At 49.0% G+C, this 20,579-nt stretch overlaps 1 protein-coding gene across 1 annotated transcript; it reads right to left on the reverse strand.

Annotated features, from left to right (window-relative positions):
• Positions 1-14,535: 14,535 nt before the first annotated feature.
• LOC147728697 (uncharacterized) lies at positions 14,536-17,394 on the reverse strand. Its single transcript, XM_086963327.1, has 2 exons — positions 17,259-17,394; positions 14,536-15,469 (listed from the first exon to the last, which is right to left on the reverse strand). The coding sequence occupies exons 1-2, from the start codon at positions 17,392-17,394 to the stop codon at positions 15,069-15,071; spliced, it is 537 nt and encodes a 178-aa protein (XP_086819453.1). The 3' UTR covers positions 14,536-15,068.
• Positions 17,395-20,579: the final 3,185 nt, after the last annotated feature.

The raw sequence follows: 20,579 nt of genomic DNA on the forward strand, positions 1-20,579 counted from the left end.
CCCGCGGGACCATGTCTCTTCCCCCTAAGCACGCGAGAGTCATGGCGGCTGGCTCCCACCCTTGATACTCTTGCTCGTCTGTTTCTTGTTCCTCGGAGATCTGTTCTTCCCCTAGTGCCGCGGCGGTCACCTGGCGGGGTCTTGGGCTCTGATACTGCGGGCAGCTTGGGTCATTTGCATAGTGGCCGACTCGTTGGCATCGGTGACATGTAACATTGGCTCTGTATCCCGGTCGCGCCGGGGTGCTGCCCCGGTTGGCCGGGGGGGTGGTGCTGGTAGTGGGGGCGGCCGGAGTGTTGTCTCTTCCTCGTCCTTGGCCCCCTCCTCCTCCTCCGGATCGGTGGTGACCATTGTTGTTCCTGTTCTGCTCGTAGGACCCATTCCGGCCCACTCGGGTGATCTCCCACCGGTCAGCTTCGGCTGCGAGCTGCCGGGGATCGGTTAACTTGCTGTCGAGGAGGTGTTGGCGTAGTTCAATGAAGCAGTTGTTGGACAGATGCTCCCATACCATCAGATTGAACAACTGCTCGTAGGTCGTGACGTTGTTCCCTCTGATCCAGCCTTCGAAGGCTCGGCTAAAGTACGTTACATAGTCCACCCAAGTTGTACCTGGAATGCGTGTGCAGTCTCGGAACCTCTGACGGTACATCTCGGGCGTGAGGCCATAGCGAGTGAGGAGGGCCGCTTTCATATGGTCGTAGGAGGTCATCTGGTGGTCTGGGAGCTGTAACAGAGTATCGCGGCCCTCATTGAGGAATTTGCCCCATAGGCCGGCTCCCCAGTCGGCTCTATCGATCCGGTGCGCAGTCATCGCGATTTCATATGCTTTAAACCATTGCTGGATGTCGTCTTCTCGAAAATATTCTCGGACCACATCCTTGGGGATGTGCACTTTTTTGTCCGTGGTCCCGGGGGTGGACGGTCTGTCGGGCACCCCTAATTCTTTATTCTGTTTGCGCAGGTTGATCTCGGCTAGGTTCCGCTCGTGCTCGTACGTTAGTCTTTTTTCCTCGAGCTCCCTTTGCCTCTGTTTCTCCTCTCTTTCTTCTCGGAGGCGAAGGTGCTCTAAGTTTATTTTTTGCTCGGCCAATTTGAGTTCTATGTCCATCTTGAGTCGGGCCATTTCAAGTTCGTGTAGTCGGGCTTTTTCTCTTTCTTGGATCTCGTCTTGCGAGAGACCCGTTCTTTGCTCTTCAGGGGCCGTGTTGGTCTTTTTCGCGGTGCTTTGCTCCGGGGCTTCGACATCCCCGGTCTCTGCCCAAGATTCTAGGGCATGCTTAAAATCGTCCTTGGTACTTAGTCCGGTGGTAGCGATACCTAGTTCGATGCAGAACTGCTTTAGTTCACGATGGCTGTATTCCTCTAGCTTTTCCATTTGGAACTTCTCAGTTGATCCGCTCTCTTTAGTCGACATTGTTGTTCGTTGTGGGGTGAGCTACTCTCTGTACGTTATGCGGTGATTCGGATCCCACCGCTGCCACCAATGTTAGACGGACCGGGAGGGTCGGCCGAGATTACGGGGAGAGGTCTCCAGGGAGAGCCGTCTCCAACGACTGTACAGATAAGTAACTTCCCCCCCACAGACGGACACCACACAAGATTGAAGGTTAACGAGACTTTATATGCACTTCTTAGGTTACGTTGATATAATACAAGGAGGTCTGGACTCAGGGGTCCCCTCGGTTCTGATCTCTGGTTGAGGAAAAGGGTAGCGGGACAGTCTTAGTTACCAATGAGTTCAATAGCTCTCAATCCTCGAGCTCGGCGTGGTTGCTGATCGGGCCGTGGAGGAGCCAAGCAGGTCCCGAGATGGAGGAAGGGTGGTCGACGGGCCGTGGAGAAGCCAAGCAGGTCCCGAGATGGATGAAGGATGGTCGACGGGCCGTGGAGAAGCCAAGCAGGTCCCGAGATGGATGAAGGATGGTCGACGGGCCGTGGAGAAGCCAAGCAGGTCCCGATGCAGATGACAGTTACAACGGTCCGCGGCCTCGCCAGCAGATCCGGACGACGGTGAAGGATGAAGGTTACGACGGCTGTGGCAGCGCCACCAGGCAGGATGATGGTGCACAGGACAGAGCTACGGCAGCGCCAGTAGTCCGTCCAGGATGAGTTCTTCTTTCGTCTCTCGACTCCAAGATACAACTGCCTTCCTGTTCTGGAGCTGCCCCAGTTATAGGGCTGGCGTGCTTTGATGTCCGGACCCTCGCACTTGGAGGTCGGGAGGTCCGGGATGAGGGAGTCCAGACACCCAGCAGGGGGGTGGAGCCAGCGCCCGGGGAGGCGATGGGCGAGCGGCACTGGCCGGGGGAGAACCATCGACACCTCTTTCTCCCATTGACTGGCCAAGTAGCTCGCTCACCTCCTGGGTGGAGGGTGGTGCCGGAATGTCTGAGGCCGGGCTAGGCCCAGGGTTGAGGTCGATCGGGGGCCAGGCGGCCTCGTGGCGAAGTGTCCAAGATGGCGGCCCGGGCTGGGCGCGTGGGTCGGCCGTGGATCGGACCCACGAGGTTATCATGCTCGGGGGCAGGTGTCCCTGAGGGGACGTAGGACGTGCAATGGTGGGGTGTGGTGCTTGTATGACTGGCTCGGGCTTGGTCGAGCCGGGGGAGAGCGGCCCGTCACGTGGCCTGTCCAACAATGGGCCTAGTCTTTCTGTGGGCTGTCTTGAATTTAAACATCATGGAGGCCATGGATGGAATGGGATTGTGCTGATTTTGCAGTGTTTTTCGATTTTTGGGCCTGTACTTGTGGCCTTTTCACCAGGGGTATTTGAGTCTAGCATGGGCCTAGTCTTTCTGTGGGCTGTCTTGAATTTAAACATCATGGAGAGGCCATGGATGGAATGGGATTGTGCTGATTTTGCAGTGTTTTTCGATTTTTGGGCCTGTACTTGTGGCCTTTTCACCAGGGGTATTTGAGTCTAGCATGGGCCTAGTCTTTCTGTGGGCTGTCTTGAATTTAAACATCATGGAGGCCATGGATGGAATGGGATTGTGCTGATTTTGCAGTGTTTTTCGATTTTTGGGGGTGTTCATGGGGAGGGACATGCCATGTGGCTGGTGGCCATTTTGAGTGCAGCTACAGGCACTGGCCATGTGCTGGCAGGCAAGTGGCCATTTTGAATGCAGGCTTTGTTCTTAGGCCTCCAACCATTTTGCCTACTTTTCAACCTTTATTTATGCCAGGGGTAGTGAGTCTTGCATGGGCCTAGTATTTCTGTGGGTTTTCTTGAATTTAAACATCATGGAGGCCATGGATTGAATGGGATTGTGATGATTTTGCAGTGTTTTTCGATTTTTGGGCCTGTACTTGTGGCCTTTTCACCAGGGGTATTTGAGTCTAGCATGGGCCTAGTCTTTCTGTGGGCTGTCTTGAATTTAAACATCATGGAGGCCATGGATGGAATGGGATTGTGCTGATTTTGCAGTGTTTTTCGATTTTTGGGGGTGTTCATGGGGAGGGACATGCCATGTGGCTGGTGGCCATTTTGAGTGCAGCTACAGGCACTGGCCATGTGCTGGCAGGCAAGTGGCCATTTTGAATGCAGGCTTTGTTCTTAGGCCTCCAACCATTTTGCCTACTTTTCAACCTTTATTTATGCCAGGGGTAGTGAGTCTTGCATGGGCCTAGTATTTCTGTGGGTTGTCTTGAATTTAAACATCATGGAGGCCATGGATTGAATGGGATTGTGATGATTTTGCAGTGTTTTTCGATTTTTGGGCCTGTACTTGTGGCCTTTTCACCAGGGGTATTTGAGTCTAGCATGGGCCTAGTCTTTCTGTGGGCTGTCTTGAATTTAAACATCATGGAGAGGCCACGGATGGAATGGGATTGTGCTGATTTTGCAGTGTTTTTCGATTTTTGGGCCTGTACTTGTGGCCTTTTCACCAGGGGTATTTGAGTCTAGCATGGGCCTAGTCTTTCTGTGGGCTGTCTTGAATTTAAACATCATGGAGAGGCCATGGATGGAATGGGATTGTGCTGATTTTGCAGTGTTTTTCGATTTTTGGGCCTGTACTTGTGGCCTTTTCACCAGGGGTATTTGAGTCTAGCATGGGCCTAGTCTTTCTGTGGGCTGTCTTGAATTTAAACATCATGGAGGCCATGGATGGAATGGGATTGTGCTGATTTTGCAGTGTTTTTCGATTTTTGGGGGTGTTCATGGGGAGGGACATGCCATGTGGCTGGTGGCCATTTTGAGTGCAGCTACAGGCACTGGCCATGTGCTGGCAGGCAAGTGGCCATTTTGAATGCAGGCTTTGTTGTTAGGCCTCCAACCATTTTGCCTACTTTTCAACCTTTATTTATGCCAGGGGTAGTGAGTCTTGCATGGGCCTAGTATTTCTGTGGGTTGTCTTGAATTTAAACATCATGGAGGCCATGGATTGAATGGGATTGTGATGATTTTGCAGTGTTTTTCGATTTTTGGGCCTGTACTTGTGGCCTTTTCACCAGGGGTATTTGAGTCTAGCATGGGCCTAGTCTTTCTGTGGGCTGTCTTGAATTTAAACATCATGGAGAGGCCACGGATGGAATGGGATTGTGCTGATTTTGCAGTGTTTTTCGATTTTTGGGCCTGTACTTGTGGCCTTTTCACCAGGGGTATTTGAGTCTAGCATGGGCCTAGTCTTTCTGTGGGCTGTCTTGAATTTAAACATCATGGAGAGGCCATGGATGGAATGGGATTGTGCTGATTTTGCAGTGTTTTTCGATTTTTGGGCCTGTACTTGTGGCCTTTTCACCAGGGGTATTTGAGTCTAGCATGGGCCTAGTCTTTCTGTGGGCTGTCTTGAATTTAAACATCATGGAGGCCATGGATGGAATGGGATTGTGCTGATTTTGCAGTGTTTTTCGATTTTTGGGCCTGTACTTGTGGCCTTTTCACCAGGGGTATTTGAGTCTAGCATGGGCCTAGTCTTTCTGTGGGCTGTCTTGAATTTAAACATCATGGAGAGGCCATGGATGGAATGGGATTGTGCTGATTTTGCAGTGTTTTTCGATTTTTGGGCCTGTACTTGTGGCCTTTTCACCAGGGGTATTTGAGTCTAGCATGGGCCTAGTCTTTCTGTGGGCTGTCTTGAATTTAAACATCATGGAGGCCATGGATGGAATGGGATTGTGCTGATTTTGCAGTGTTTTTCGATTTTTGGGGGTGTTCATGGGGAGGGACATGCCATGTGGCTGGTGGCCATTTTGAGTGCAGCTACAGGCACTGGCCACTGGCCATGCACCTGGCAACCAAAGTAAAAATCAAGAGAGCCCGATGGGGCGGCCGCTCTTTCACCTATTCAGCGGCGAAGGCATGGAACTCCCTACCTCTGTCCCTCAGGAAAAACAGCAACCTGATGTCATTTAGGAGAGAATTGAAAACCCATCTGTTCTCAAAAGCGCATTAATCTCTCCCTGCAGTCGCACACAGAATTCAGTCCCTAGCGCTGCGAGGCCTTCGGGTGGTTATGCGCTATATAAATGGAATTTTCAATTCAATTCAATTCAAGTGGCCATTTTGAATGCAGGCTTTGTTGTTAGGCCTCCAACCATTTTGCCTACTTTTCAACCTTTATTTATGCCAGGGGTAGTGAGTCTTGCATGGGCCTAGTCTTTCTGTGGGTTGTCTTGAATTTAAACATTATGGAGGGCATGGATGGATTGGGATTGTGCTGATTTTGCAGTGTTTTTCGATTTTTTTGTGCTCTATAACTGAACTGATGTTCCTCTGTCTTCCATTTTTTTTAGGTGCACAAGACTCAAGAGAACCACCAGTGCCAGGAAGAAGTCCTGCAGCGGTGTGTGTGTGCAGCATAACGTCACGCGACGTCACGTCTGGCCTCAGACAACTCTACAATTCGTGCAACTGCGGCCTGCTGTCTGACCTGCTCTGAAGAAGATGGCCCCAAAGAAAGTTCTCCGTAGCTCCTCTAGCAAGAAAGTTGCTAGTAAGGAGCAGAAGAAGCAAGTTACCAAGGAGGCTGGTGTGCCACCCGGCACTTTTTTTGGGAGCAAAAAAAAAAGTACGCCTGCAGCAGCAGGATCTGCTGGGGACCAACCTGAGAGCAGCACCCCTGCTCCATTGGGTTCAGTGCCTCCACCACCACGCCAACTTAAGTCAAAGCCCTTGAGTGCTTCAGAGGCAGTCAGTGTACTTCTCCAATCACCATCGACCAGTGATGTTGGCTCATCGCAAGAAAGTAGCAGCAATGTCCCTGAATCAACACAGGTTGTTGTAACTCATCTGACAAGTGTTGAACAACCACAGCCGCAACAACAACACCATGTGCAAGTACACGCCCAAGTACATGTGGAAGGAGAGGCAGCAAAAGGAGATGCGCAAGCAAAGGTGCATGGACGTTCACAAGTGCCCACAATAGTTGTTCCTCCCGAAGTAGGGGCACATTTGGAAATCGACAATGAAGCTGAGGTATCATTGGAAGCCACTCCTCCTGATGATCATTCATTGTCTTCCACATCCCTAGCAAGGAAAAGATCAAGGGGGGTGTCTACATCTTCTTCAAGCCCACCTCGTTCTGGTGCAAGTGATCTGTCTTGGGAACCACAACTGCGGTCTGACAGTGAGGCAGAGGGCGAGGCACACCATGATCTGACACCGTTACCTAAGCGTAAAAGGAAGGTCGTCCAAAAACTCAAACCTATGGAGTGTGATGAGGCTCAACAAGAAGTGACAGATACTGCTGGTGATGAAGCCTCTCACGATGACGACGAGCCAGTCATCACAAAGGTCACTGCAGCCCCACCGGGCATGCAGCAAAGAGACATTTTGACCCTATCCCGAGAAGCTGCTGAGCGTGATGACGATGTCGGCGAGGAGGCAATGGAAATGGAATCATTAGATTTGGAGTTAAGTAGTACACCAAAACCTACTGCTTCCATATTTCTTCGCAAGAAGGTACCCACCTCGTCCTCGACCTCAATTCGTGGTGGTGAAAGTGCAAAACGTACTGAAGTTCGGCAATCCACATCCTCCACTTCATCTGTCATTAGCAGCAGGACCACCACCACCAGTATCGCCGCCTCCTCCGGCCCCCGAAGACATTTCAAGTCTCCAGTTTGGGACTTCTTTAGTGTTTGCCCAAAAAAGGAAAACGTAGCCATTTGTAGCCTTTGTAAGCTTCGATTTAGTCGTGGTAAGCTTGGTTCTAACTATGGTACCGGAGGCCAGAGAGGTCATCTTGAGAGAAGGCACCCTGTCGAATGGTTTCCGCACCTAGAGGCGGTCAAGAAAGCCGGAATTGCACGTAATGAAAACGTTGATTTGTCATCTGCTGATGACGAGGTAGAAGACGATTCAAACACTTCACTTACACCCAGTTCCCATGTCAGCAGCACACCCCATGGGAGCCACACTAAGAGTGTGGGAGAGAGTGAGACATCAATGCGGAAAAGTTCATCAGCGAGCGTAACTGGGTCGAAGAGATCATCATCATCCCGTAAATCATTGGTCCAGGGCAACATTAAAAAGATGTTGTTTACAGAAGCGCAATATGAACGCAACCACCCAATGACCCGTCTGTATAACACTAAGCTGGCTAAAATGCTAGCTCTGGACCTTCTCCCTTTTTCTTTTGTAGAAGGGGTTGGTTTTCTAGAATTAGTGACAGCGCTCTGCCCTAAATGGAAGGTTCCTAGCCGGTTCTATTTTGCCCGAGTTGCGGTTCCAGCACTACATGAAGATGTTCTGAAGGTGATTGGGGCAGCTTTGCAGAAGAGTGCTGTTCACACTATACATCTGACAACAGACATGTGGACCAGTGGCGCAGGCGCTGATTACATGTGCATCACTGCACACTGGGTCTCTTTTTCAGGGGCTAAAGCAAAGCTAAACTCAGGTGTTGACACTAACATTGTTTTTAAAGGTGCTCGGAAACATGCAACACTAGCCATGTTTGGTTTGGAGAAACGTCACACAGCAGAAAACATTTTGGATGTCTTTAACACAAAGGTCCTTAACTGTCTGTCCCCACTAAAACGCAAGGTTGGTTATGTTTCCACAGACAATGGCTCCAATATAGTTAAGGCCATGAGGGACGGTTACTATTTCAGAGTGCCGTGTTTGGCGCACTGTATAAACCTGGTTGTCCAAAAATTCTTGGGTAATAAACGCAGTGCAGCGTACAGTGTATTGGAGAACTGCCGAAAAATATGCAAGCATTTCAGGCATTCTTTTAAGGCCCGCAAGCAGCTGAGGAGCATGCTATATCAAAGTCAAATGCCAGTGAAAGCACTCATCCAGGAGGTGGTAACACGTTGGAACTCAACCTTCTACATGCTTGAGCGTCTGTATGAGCAGTATACGCAACTCGATCAATATTTCTTGAAAGAGGGTATAGAGGAGCTGAGGATGGGTGGGCCGCAATGGAACATAGTTGAAAGCCTAACACGCATGCTTCGTCCTTTTGAGGTCTTCACACGTGCAGTCAGCAAGGAGGACTCTAATTTGGGAAAAGCTATCCCATTGTTGTACATGCTGGAGGACCAACTGAAGGAGGTGTGTTCTGTGTTTCGAAAAGATGACAAAAAGAAAGACTCTTTGCTTCTGGCTGAGAAATTATTAGAGCTCCTACAAGGTGATGAACGTCTTCAAAAGATCCACTCAGAACAGCATTACATTTGTGCTACTATTCTGGATCCACGCTACAAAAAGGCGCTGGCAGGCAGAGCATTCTTTCCTTTTGCTGATGAAGATGTTACAAAGTACAAACGTTGGCTAGCCTTGTCAGCCAAGAAGTTTGAAACAGAACGGCTGGAAATTGAAGGAAATGGCAGTACATCAGCAGGCCATCCCCAGTCAAAACAATCCACTTCTGCACCTGTGGCTGTGGCACAAGTGACCTCTCAGCCGTTAAAGACACCGGCAACCGCATCATCTGCACGAAAGACAGCAGAAACATTGGAGGCTGAAGAGGATTGGCTAGCTCTGCGTGGGTTTGGTTCTCAAAAGGTCAGAGGCACAGCAAGAGCTACGCAAAGTGGAGGAACCTTGGAGGAGGACCTTGAGTCGATGGTGAAGGACTATCTGAATGACTCCACAGAGGTCTATGTTAATTCTGACCCATTGGCGTATTGGCATGGGAAAAAAGAATTGTGGCCACAGCTCACCAACCTGGCTTTAAACTACTTGTCTTGCCCACTCGCAAGTGTGTCTTCTGAACGGGTTTTCAGTGCGGCTGGTGGGATTGTAACTCCCAAACGGAGCCGCCTCTCGCCCAAAAATGTGGAGAGGTTAACAATGATCAAGATGAATCAGCACCTCATACCACCAGATATAAGAGTACGAGAGAGCGTGCCGGATGAAGAGGAGGTGGCCAGCACCATAGATGAGGGAATTTCTACTCTGTCAGGTGGCACTGACCTCACCCGGGCTGAATTCGCAGAGTATGATGACGAAGCCTTATTCTTATTCCTGGACCGTGATTCCGACTTCGAGCCCTGAAAATGAGACAACGAATCAATAACTTTCTTTTTCATCCTTATTCACTTTTATTCCTGTGTGTCTGTCTTTCTTTGTTGTGCACAGTTAATATAATTCAAACTTTAATCAGATAATCACAAAGACAAGCCCATCAGCAGAACTGTCTTCACTTGTTTGCTAATTTATTTGAAGGTGCCGCAGTCTGCATTCCTCAGGTTCACAAGTTCAGAAGAACATGCTCCTCTATCCTCCTCCTCCAGACTCCTATTTCCATCAAAGCAGAGGGCTGGTTTACGCCCAATGAAGAAAGACTCAGCACTTGTGGGGGTGTTGTTCTACCTCTTTGCAGGTGAGTTGACGGGTCTGGGGCCATTGCTGGGAAGCACTAAAAGTGGTTTGTGCCAAATCCGAGGCGGAAATTTTTTTGTGTTTTTGATGACTTGCTTGCCTTTGAGGTGCTCTTAGGGGGGGTTCCGTCTGTTTGTGGGTGAGTTTCGTGGTCTGAGAGCATTGCTGGGACACTCTAATCTTGATTGCATTTGCTTTTCAGGAAATCCGTCGTGCCAACCCCGACTTATGGCCTAGCTACGCAGCGCGTTTGGACCGAAGGCCCAGAAATATTGCAAGTATGAGATTTTGCTTTTGTCCTGTTTGGGGGTGTTATGCTTCTTGGCGGGTGGGTTGCCGGGTCTTGGGGCATTCCTGGGAAGGTCTAATACCGGGTAGAAGTGGTTGGGACAAAATCCAGGCCGATTTTTTTTGGGCTATTTCAGACATTTTGCTCTATGTAGCGTTTTCGGGGGCCTGTTTGGGGGGCTTCCTGGTGTTTGCGGGTGAGTTTCGTGGTCTGGGAGCACTGCTGGGACACTCTAATCTTGATTGCATTTGCTTTTCAGGAAATCCGTCGTGCCAACCCCGACTTATGGCCTAGCTACGCAGCGCGTTTGGACCGAAGGCCCAGAAATATTGCAAGTATGGGAGTTTGCTTTTGGCCTGTTTGGGGGTGTTATACTTCTTGGCGGGTGGGTTGCCGGGTCTTGGGGCATTCCTGGGAAGGTCTAATACCGGGTAGAAGTGGTTGGGACTAAATCCAGGCCGATTTTTTTTTGGGCTATTTCTGACATTTTGCTCTATGTAGCGTTTTCGGGGGCCTGTTTGGGGGGCTTCCTGGTGTTTCTGGGTGAGTTTCGTGGTCTGGGAGCACTGCTGGCTATATCTACTTTACTTTGCAAGAGGTTTGAAGCAAATCCATGGTGGCAGAGGGGACTTAGGGCCTAGCTGCAGAGCGCGCGCGGAGTGATTTGGGAAATTTGTGAAAAATTGACTAAGTCCCCATTTTTGTACTTTTGCTCTTTGGCTGTTTGGGGGTCTTCTACTCGTTTTCTCCTGGGTTGACGGCTCTGGGGCCATTGCTGGGAAGCTCTAATACCGGATAAAAGTGTTTTGGACCAAATCCCAGGCGGAAAATTTTTTGTGTTTTTGATGACTTGCTTGCCTTTGAGGTGCTCTTATGGGGGGTTCTGTCTATTTGTGGGTGAGTTTCGTGGTCTGGGAGCATTGCTGGGACACTCTAATCTTGATTGCATTTGCTTTTCAGGAAATCCGTCGTGCCAACCCCGACTTATGGCCCAGCTACGCAGCGCGTTTGGACCGAAGGCCCAGAAATATTGCAAGTATGAGAGTTTGCTTTTGGCCTGTTTGGGGGTGTTATACTTCTTGGCGGGTGGGTTGCCGGGTCTTGGGGCATTCCTGGGAAGGTCTAATACCGGGTAGAAGTGGTTGGGACTAAATCCAGGCCGATTTTTTTTTGGGCTATTTCTGACATTTTGCTCTATGTAGCGTTTTCGGGGGCCTGTTTGGGGGGCTTCCTGGTGTTTCTGGGTGAGTTTCGTGGTCTGGGAGCACTGCTGGGACACTCTAATCTTGATTGCATTTGCTTTTCAGGAAATCCGTCGTGCCAACCCCGACTTATGGCCTAGCTACGCAGCGCGTTTGGACCGAAGGCCCAGAAATATTGCAAGTATGAGATTTTGCTTTTGGCCTGTTTGGGGGTGTTATGCTTCTTGGCGGGTGGGTTGCCGGGTCTTGGGGCATTCCTGGGAAGGTCTAATACCGGGTAGAAGTGGTTGGGACTAAATCCAGGCCGATTTTTTTTTGGGCTATTTCTGACATTTTACTCTATGTAGCGTTTTCGGGGGCCTGTTTGGGGGGCTTCCTGGTGTTTCTGGGTGAGTTTCGTGGTCTGGGAGCACTGCTGGCTATATCTACTTTACTTTGCAAGAGGTTTGAAGCAAATCCATGGTGGCAGAGGGGACTTAGGGCCTAGCTGCAGAGCGCGCGCGGAGTGATTTGGGAAATTTGTGAAAAATTGACTAAGTCCCCATTTTTGTACTTTTGCTCTTTGGCTGTTTGGGGGTCTTCTACTCGTTTTCTCCTGGGTTGACGGCTCTGGGGCCATTGCTGGGAAGCTCTAATACCGGATAAAAGTGTTTTGGACCAAATCCCAGGCGGAAAATTTTTTGTGTTTTTGATGACTTGCTTGCCTTTGAGGTGCTCTTAGGGGGGGTTCCGTCTGTTTGTGGGTGAGTTTCGTGGTCTGGGAGCATTGCTGGGACACTCTAATCTTGATTGCATTTGCTTTTCAGGAAATCCGTCGTGCCAACCCCGACTTATGGCCCAGCTACGCAGCGTGTTTGGACCGAAGGCCCAGAAATATTGCAAGTATGAGAGTTTGCTTTTGGCCTGTTTGGGGGTGTTATACTTCTTGGCGGGTGGGTTGCCGGGTCTTGGGGCATTCCTGGGAAGGTCTAATACCGGGTAGAAGTGGTTGGGACTAAATCCAGGCCGATTTTTTTTTGGGCTATTTCTGACATTTTGCTCTATGTAGCGTTTTCGGGGGCCTGTTTGGGGGGCTTCCTGGTGTTTCTGGGTGAGTTTCGTGGTCTGGGAGCACTGCTGGGACACTCTAATCTTGATTGCATTTGCTTTTCAGGAAATCCGTCGTGCCAACCCCGACTTATGGCCTAGCTACGCAGCGCGTTTGGACCGAAGGCCCAGAAATATTGCAAGTATGAGATTTTGCTTTTGGCCTGTTTGGGGGTGTTATGCTTCTTGGCGGGTGGGTTGCCGGGTCTTGGGGCATTCCTGGGAAGGTCTAATACCGGGTAGAAGTGGTTGGGACAAAATCCGCGCGGAAAAGCCTTTAGTTTTGGCACTTTTTGTAACTTAGGGTTCGTTAGGGTTAGCCCTAGCAGCAGGATTGCATGTGTATCGGGGTGTTCTAGATTTTTCAAACTGAGTTCTGGGGTCTTAGAGCACTCGTGAGAATGTGTAATTTTGGTTGCAAGTCATTTGAAGAAAATCCATGGTGGGAAAGGGGGGATTTGGCATAGTTAAAGAAAGCCTTTGCCACTATTCTTAACTTAGGGTTCGTTAGGGTTAGCAGTATTTCTATTGCATGTGTTTGAGTGGGGGGGATTTCGAGTCTTGGAGCGATGCTGGCTATGGCTACTTTTGCTTGGTTGCTTGCAAGTGGTTTGAATGCAATCCACGGGGGGTAATGGGTAATTAGGGTACTTCGGCCTACTTTTACTTTCAAAGTAAGTTTTGTCTCCAGTTTTCTGCTAGGCCTCGTTTTTTGGGTGGGAGCACTGCTAGGAAGATCTATTTTTGTTCTAAAACACAGTTTACAGTACACCTAGCTTGAGGGGCAAGATCCGCTACATTAATTTGCCCATACTTATTTATCCTTCAAAAGGTGACTCAGAGTACGCACTTTCAAAAACATTGTACTGTCTGTCTACTAGGAAAAACAAATTGTGACTTTTTGCACTCCACAGCCTACATACCTTATATTTATTTATCAGTGGTGTTGTAATATTATATCACTTCCTGTTTTTCGTTGAATAATTACAGGCCGGGTTTCAGTCTCTGCAATGGGGAAAAAAGGATGGAGTCAGGCTTCACAGTAGCGAGCCACAATTCAGCATCAGGCAGGCAGTGGACAGGGTGTCTTCTGGTGACCAACATCGGTGGACGAAGCGTCGGCTGCAATGGAGGAGTGCCGCTAATAGGAGGATTTTTTTTCTGCGGGCAACTTACTTACCACTTCCAACAGGACCACTACAACCACATAGATACAGTATCCCTTGCCTTTTTCTCTGACTGTGACTGCATTTCTTTGCTCTCTCTCGGCTTCTACATTGATCCCTTAACACATCACTTAGTCCACTCCACTATCTGCACCACACATAGTCATTTGTAAGTGCTCCTACGTAATTCGCAAGTCGCAGCACGCCCCAGGCCGTAGAGGACTGGGATGGCCCCAATGATGAAGCATGTCACCAAGGGGCAACCCTGGTGAGTGAGGGGACACCTAGAAAAAAAGCAATTTCTCCTTTTCTATCTACTATACCTTCTGTCAGGTTACGCAGCCCCTAAGCGCCTACCGTACTATGAAACTACATTTCCCATGAGTAGGCGGGAGACTTGCAGACTATTTAGTGAGACTATATGAGAGTACCCTTGTATGTTAGGACATCACTTCACTGATGCCTGTCTTGTCTTCTCTTACAGGTATCCTTTCCCTGCTGACCCTACCTTTACCCATCCCACATTTTTTATTTTAGTTTGTTATTTTTCTCCCTCGCCTAATGCCTCGAACACCCTGTGTTTACACTTCTGGGTGTTGGTGACATTTGGAGGTGGAACCATATTTGCATCGACTGGATCACGGGGAGTAAACGTGACACCTTCCAGACCAACCCCATTGAGTGTTGTTGTGAATGGATTTATAGTGACCAGCAAGGCTCTCGGGTATCTGGCTACAGAGACCTTATGTTGAATATAGTTATCAATAATTCCACACAGGCCCTGTACTGTCGCATTCTTTCTTTCCACAGTTGTCGATGATATATTCTTACTCTGCTTGACAAAGAACCATTGCTAATGTGAAAGAACTTCAACCGAATTAGTAGTTATACTTTACCATTTGTTAGGCTACAATGTGGCACTGCTCTACTGTACTTCTGTCACCTGCTATATTCTCAGTTGTACCGTTGAATTGCTCAGGAGGACAAACCAGATTTCATTTTCTTTTTTTTCATAGGCATGCAACTGCCACTGTGTCACACCACTAGTACCACCGCTATGAGGAAATTTTATCCGACCAAGATTGCCAACGTTATTCGGTGTTTCCCGTGGAGCCAGCCCTGGGCCTAGCCCTACTTTCAAACACAAATTACAGGTAAGATAAGCGTTTGGTGGTTTGGGGGTATAATGGAGTATTAGTACGAGAGACGAGAGACTGAAGGTAGTACTACTAAAGTCCTAGGACTCTTGGATTCACTTCACTTAGTCTGTGAGAGGCACTTAGTGTTGAAAACATTTGGGCATTTACACTTAAAGGAAGAAAATGGAACTAAACTTTCAGGAAAACAGTCAACGTTAAACCCCCACCCACCAGGCAAGCAGTAAAAAACAGGTATGCTCAGATAAAGTTTGAAAAAGTATATTTATATCCCTAACAAAATAATCTCCCGCAAGACCCTCCCTAACCCCAACGATTGTCCTTCAAAAGTCCCCAAAAACCCAACTCCCAATTCCCACCCCCCAAAAGTCTCTAAAAAAGGGGCAAGGGACACTATGGGTGGATGCTGTTAACTTTTTGGGCCAGGGCATCATGCTCCTCGCGGAGCAAGGCGAGCTCCTGCTGAAGGCGGGACACCATCAGGGTAGTGCGGCGCAGGCGTGCCTTCACTGCCTTGCAGGTGCAAGGCCTGTGAGAAGCAGCTGTTGGCCTTGCTGCTCGGCGGTGGCGTTTGCCTTTGGCAGCCCGGCTCAGTCTCGGTGGACCACTGTGCTGGGTGGCAGCCGGTGGGGCCACGGAGGCCGATGCAGACGACGTTGTCGTTGTTGTCGACCGCACACTTTCCTCGTCCTCCAGGGCCACCAGCCGCCGATATTCCGCAACAGTGGCCTCGATTCTCCGTTGCCGGGCCGCTCTAGCCAGCTCCTTCCTCCTTGTTCGTTTGGAAGGAGAACCTATATGAAGAAAGAAAGACATAGTCTGTAACCAATGCTCTTTAAGATTAACTCAATCATTCAGCAGAAATGTGTGCTGCAGTACAACTAGCAACTTGCAAGCGCATTACATAACTATTGAGGCCAGTATCTATCTAACCTCACACTTCTTCATCCTTGCTCTAACATTAGTGGGAGTTTAAGGAACAAATTCTATGAGCACTGTGGACTTCCATTGGAGTCGACTATGAAAGTACACCAGTCTTATTCTTCTTCTTGTCTCTTGTTTTGGAAAATTGGTACGTTATTTTCTGCAAGCCGGCATAATGCCAGCGCGGTAAACTTGCACCCGAGAAAAAGAGACGCACGCCATGAGGAGTGACCTAGACTTGCGTTGCCGTTGCGTTACTGTACCCGTCCAGTACATGCAGGTGGTGAATCTCTTACTTTTCTATTACGGGTGGCACTGAGAATACTCTGTTACAACTCAAGGGCTACTGCTTAATTAATTTAACTTTCACCCTACAGTGGAAATGAGTACTAGAAATGGAAAATTGAAGAAGATAAATAATCTGATTATCTATCACTTCACATGGGATGTTTTTGCTTATATATGGGATGACTTTAGGTGCTTTGCTTTTTATTGAGTGACAGGCAGTGATACATCCACACATGAATGACTGAGTACTACTAAACTTATTAAGAGAGGTAGGGAGTGGCCACCATAATAACCGGATCTATGCAGTGCTTGCAATACAAACTACTGCTACTATTTATGGTAGTATTTGGACAAAATTAAAAGTTCTTTTCCTTGCCTTTCCTACACTGGAACGGACGTGCGGGTGCAGTGTTACATGCTCTTCAAAGTTACACTTAGTTCATCCACTGACCATCTACTCTCTCTAGATCATGGGTACTCACAAACTTTCTCTCAGGGGCTACATTTACAGTGTAGTTTGGGGCCGAGGGCCGCACTGGTGGGGGCGGAGTCAGAGGGGGCGGGGCTAAAGCAAAACGATAACTTGTGACCATGAGGTTGCACACAGGTCCCTGCAGCAGATGCCCTCATCCACTGAGCCACCAGACCCAGCATTTACATACATCTCTCTCCCTCCTGCTGTCCCTCCTGCCCTCCCTCCATCTCTCTCTCCCTCCTGCCCTCCCTCTCCCTCTGTCATCTCACTGTGTGTGTGTCTATCTGTGTCAGCCTTCAGCCCGGGTTGAGACCGCTTCCTCAACGCGCACACACAGACAACAACACCAAAGTACTTAACAGGTCTTTAAAAGACCATTAACATATTATTGAGGCTTTGTTTGTTTTAGCGCCCCTGCTTCTCCACCCTGACAATCACTGCTTGCCCGGCCCCACAGAGCAGAGGCTTTGTTCTATTTCACCTCTTTGTGGCCTTGCATCTCCACTCTGCTCTGTGGGGGCCGGGGGAGCAGTGATTGTCAGAGTGGAGATGCAGGGGCGCTAACAGGTGAAATACAAAAAAGCCTCTGCTCTGTGGGGGCCGGGGGAGCAGTGATTGTCTGCAAGGTCTGCGCACCGCCAAGGAAGGCTTGCCGGGCCACCACCGGCCCGCGGGCCGTACTATGAGTACCCCTGCTCTAGATACACATATGCTATCTAAGAGTCAGATAGTAGCATGATCCAGGTATATGGACACATACAGTTTCTGTGTCACCCACCCAGGCTGTTGTCCTTCCACCCATCATTGCTTCATCATTCACCCAGCCATGCATCTCATATTCTTGCCACCCCAGCTAGTCTTCAATCTCAATAAGTAAGGAATATATAAGAGCTTACCTCTGGCCGCCACCACCGTCTCAACTCTCACAGCCGCCGCCGCCGCCTCCTCCCCTGATGAATTGCCCTCCGCCTCCGTGTCGAGCACCACCACCACACTGGCCCCGCCACCAGATGTTCCACCTACAAAGTACATTTAAGAATCTTAGAATAAAGCACTCACTAGTCACTAGTATTTGGTCTAGGAATGAAGACATGTGAAAACAATGTAATTTGTGACTGTCTACGTTAAAGTTAAAAAAAATGTCCCTTTTTCCAGGGAAGGTTGTCTTGCTGCACTTTTTGGCACAACTGATGAAGGCTGATTTTTTAACACGCACCATTTTTCTCCACACAGACAGAAGATGGACTTCTAACAACAAGATCAAGTTGAAACCAGGTGAGAGCTCGGCTCGACCACAAGAAATGTCTTCAATTAATCGTCAGCACTAACCACTTTTCCATTATCAGTTAAACGTTTAGTTTTATTATGACTTCATTTTAATAAATGTGTTTACTTTTAATAAAGCTTTTAAATTTAAATACAATCTGTGTTTTTTGGTCCTCCAGACTAGAGTGACTGAGCGAAAGGTTTTGCAATTTTTGCAAGCATGAGTCCAGATAGAACACTTCAAAAGACATTATGGACAATCCCAGAGGACTGCACTAAGTTGATAGAGCTATTGCTGACTAGAATCATGGGAGTTTCGCCAACCGTGCAATCTTAGTTAGCTACACAGACAGACTAATAAGAATAATCTAGTAATACCACAGGGAGTCATAGTAGAGGCAGGATAAGAATTTAGATACAGTCTACAAGAAGAGCAAAGACAATTTTGAAAAAATTCAAATGAGGAACGCTAGGAAAAATAGGTACTAGTCTAAAATGAAAACTTACTGGGGCCAGCAGAGGAGCCCTCGCCTGCCCGATCCTGGCCCTGTTGAACAGCATCCGCCGCCTGCTGCTCCTGTGTCCTCCTCTCGCCCCTGGGGGGAGCTGACGTACAACATGAAAGAAAGAACAGAAAACATGGATGATTGTTGCTTGTCAATGTCAACCAAATCAAACATTTCAAAAGAACAATAACAAAATATTTCCGCGAAATTATATTGATTATGGTTACTTTTTATTTATTTGCGGACCTGTGACTTCGAAAGTCACGTAACTCACTAAACAAAGTACTGAAACGTTCACCTAGGACTGGCAGGCAGCAGTCCGCAGGCAAGACGCAAAGTGACAGACAAACTCCATTGTGATTTCAGTCAGATCAGTGACAACACTAACAGTTGCCTGCTACATTACCAGTCATTTAAATAGTCAAACTATCAATCCACCGCCACTATTTTTCTTATTGTCAGGGTTACAAAGGAAGGGGCAGATTTAAGCCCTTGCGGCTCTTTTGCGCCGTTCTTGCGTGACTTTTGTGACGCAGCAGCTAAACAAAAAAGGGCGCCATGGTGCGGCGTATAATATTATAACAACGTGACGCATTTGGGAGATGCATCCCGTTATAAAGCCCTGCGCCATCAGGGGGCGTTCCGGCGCAAGGGAGGGCATTCCTGCGCTGGAACACATCCTAATAGTGGCTGAGGGAAATCTACAAAATATCAATCAGTCACCTTTAGGACAATGATGCGTCACACAAACCCTGCACCTGCTTGAAGCAGACGTACGGCTTGACCCAGCATTGGGGAGATAGGGTACCCCAGAGCATTGATGGAGCTGCGCCATCGTTGCGACGCAACTCCAGCAGTAAAGCTTCGGTGACGTTTTGGGCACATGGGGCGCCGCATTGCAAATACGGCGCACCATGTTTGGTGGTGGTAGCGGGCCGCACAATTAATGGCGCATCCCTGCTACTTTGCAGGGATGCGACGGTAATTGCAATTCTGCCCCTTAGGGGCATACTTACTTACGCGTTCTGGCGCATCTCCAGAGATGCGCCAGATCAAATGCGTCACGCAAAACTACCCTTGCGACACGGCAGATGTGCCTCATTTACAATGCGGCGCGCCCTGGCGCAAGGGTAGGCACTTGCGTGACGCATCTCGTCACGTAAGAGCGGCGCATCGCTGGAGTCACGTCGCCAACGCAATGCAACTCCAGTAATGCTCAGGGCCACCCAATACTTTACATGCTGTGTCAGTCCTTTCGCCTGCTTCGAGCAGACATAAGGAATTGAATTGACGTAGCAGCGTCGCAGAAGTGCCTGCGTTAAATCTTGTAGATTTCACGCAGGCAATTTTGCGAGGCGCACAGCCGCTGGACCGCCCACCCTGCGTACTAGGAACGCACCCATTGTGGTGCAGGCCCATGGCTTTATAACGTGACGCATCTCCCTAGATGCGTCATGCTGTAAATGACTTGCAGGGATGCGGCACGTTTACGCCGCTGTTGCGTCACGCAAGGCAACGTAAACGTGGCGCAAGGGGCTTGTAAATGTAATCTGCCCCCTAGTGTCTAGCATTACGCAGTTCTGTTAAGTACACTCATACATAATAGTTACTCAGGCCAATGAGACCACGAAATAGAAAACAAATAAGCATAGTAGCAACCCCACTGAGAAGGAGAGCAGTGCACCTGAAATGCACAGAAGATTTTGAAATATAATTTAACTACAATGTAATCGTCATCAGCGGCATTATTGGCTTGCTCCATGTAAAAAACAAATATTTGCAATACAACAACACAGAGCAGGAGAAAACATCATAGTAGTGAGTGATTAAATGCCAATGGCTACTACTACTCACCAAGCCCGGGGATCTCCAAGCCGAGCTGGTCCAGCAGGTCGCGCTCGCGGTCCAGGAGGTCCGTCCAGCGATGGGTGACCTGGCTGTAGGTGCGCTGGACCCCGTAGAGGTGGGATATGGCCCAGCACACCTTCTCCCACCGCTTCCGGCGCTCCCGCATGTTGTAGCCGCCGGCCGCGATCCTGCCGCCTCCCGCGATGGTCCTGGGCAGGCGGCGCTGGACGAAGTAGACCAGCGCGCCCACTTCCTCCGGGCTGAATATCTCCCGGCGCGTCACCTGCTCCCCCCTCGATCTCACGCCTGCTGTCCTGCCACTGGGTCCAGCACTACTCCCCGCCGCCGCTGCGGCCCTCAAGTGCCTGGGCAGCTTCACGGCGCCTGGCTTGACCATGGTCTGGGCAGGTAAGGTAGGAAGAAGTAGAAAATTAAGAAAGAATAGGATAGGGAAGAAGAAAAGAAAAGAGTTTACAAAAGTAGTTTAAAAGTAAAGAAAAATAGCAGAAAAGACAAAAATATACAGCTAGGAAAAGAGAGGGATAGATAAGAAGCAAAATCGTAAAAAAAAAACTGAAAACAAGCAAAGGATGGGAA

The sequence above is a fragment of the Lissotriton vulgaris genome, chromosome 3_1 (assembly GCF_964263255.1).
Source record: "Lissotriton vulgaris chromosome 3_1, aLisVul1.2, whole genome shotgun sequence".
Classification (NCBI taxonomy): domain Eukaryota; kingdom Metazoa; phylum Chordata; class Amphibia; order Caudata; family Salamandridae; genus Lissotriton; species Lissotriton vulgaris.

Excerpts from the sequence above, each read along its gene's own strand:
- LOC147728697 (XM_086963327.1), bottom strand. The coding sequence starts at position 17,394 with ATGTACTTTGTAGGTGGAACATCTGGTGGCGGGGCCAGTGTGGTGGTG. Across the intron at positions 15,470-17,258 it reads GACGGTGGTGGCGGCCAGAG|GTTCTCCTTCCAAACGAACA; the intron begins GTAAGCTCTTAT and ends TTCTTCATATAG.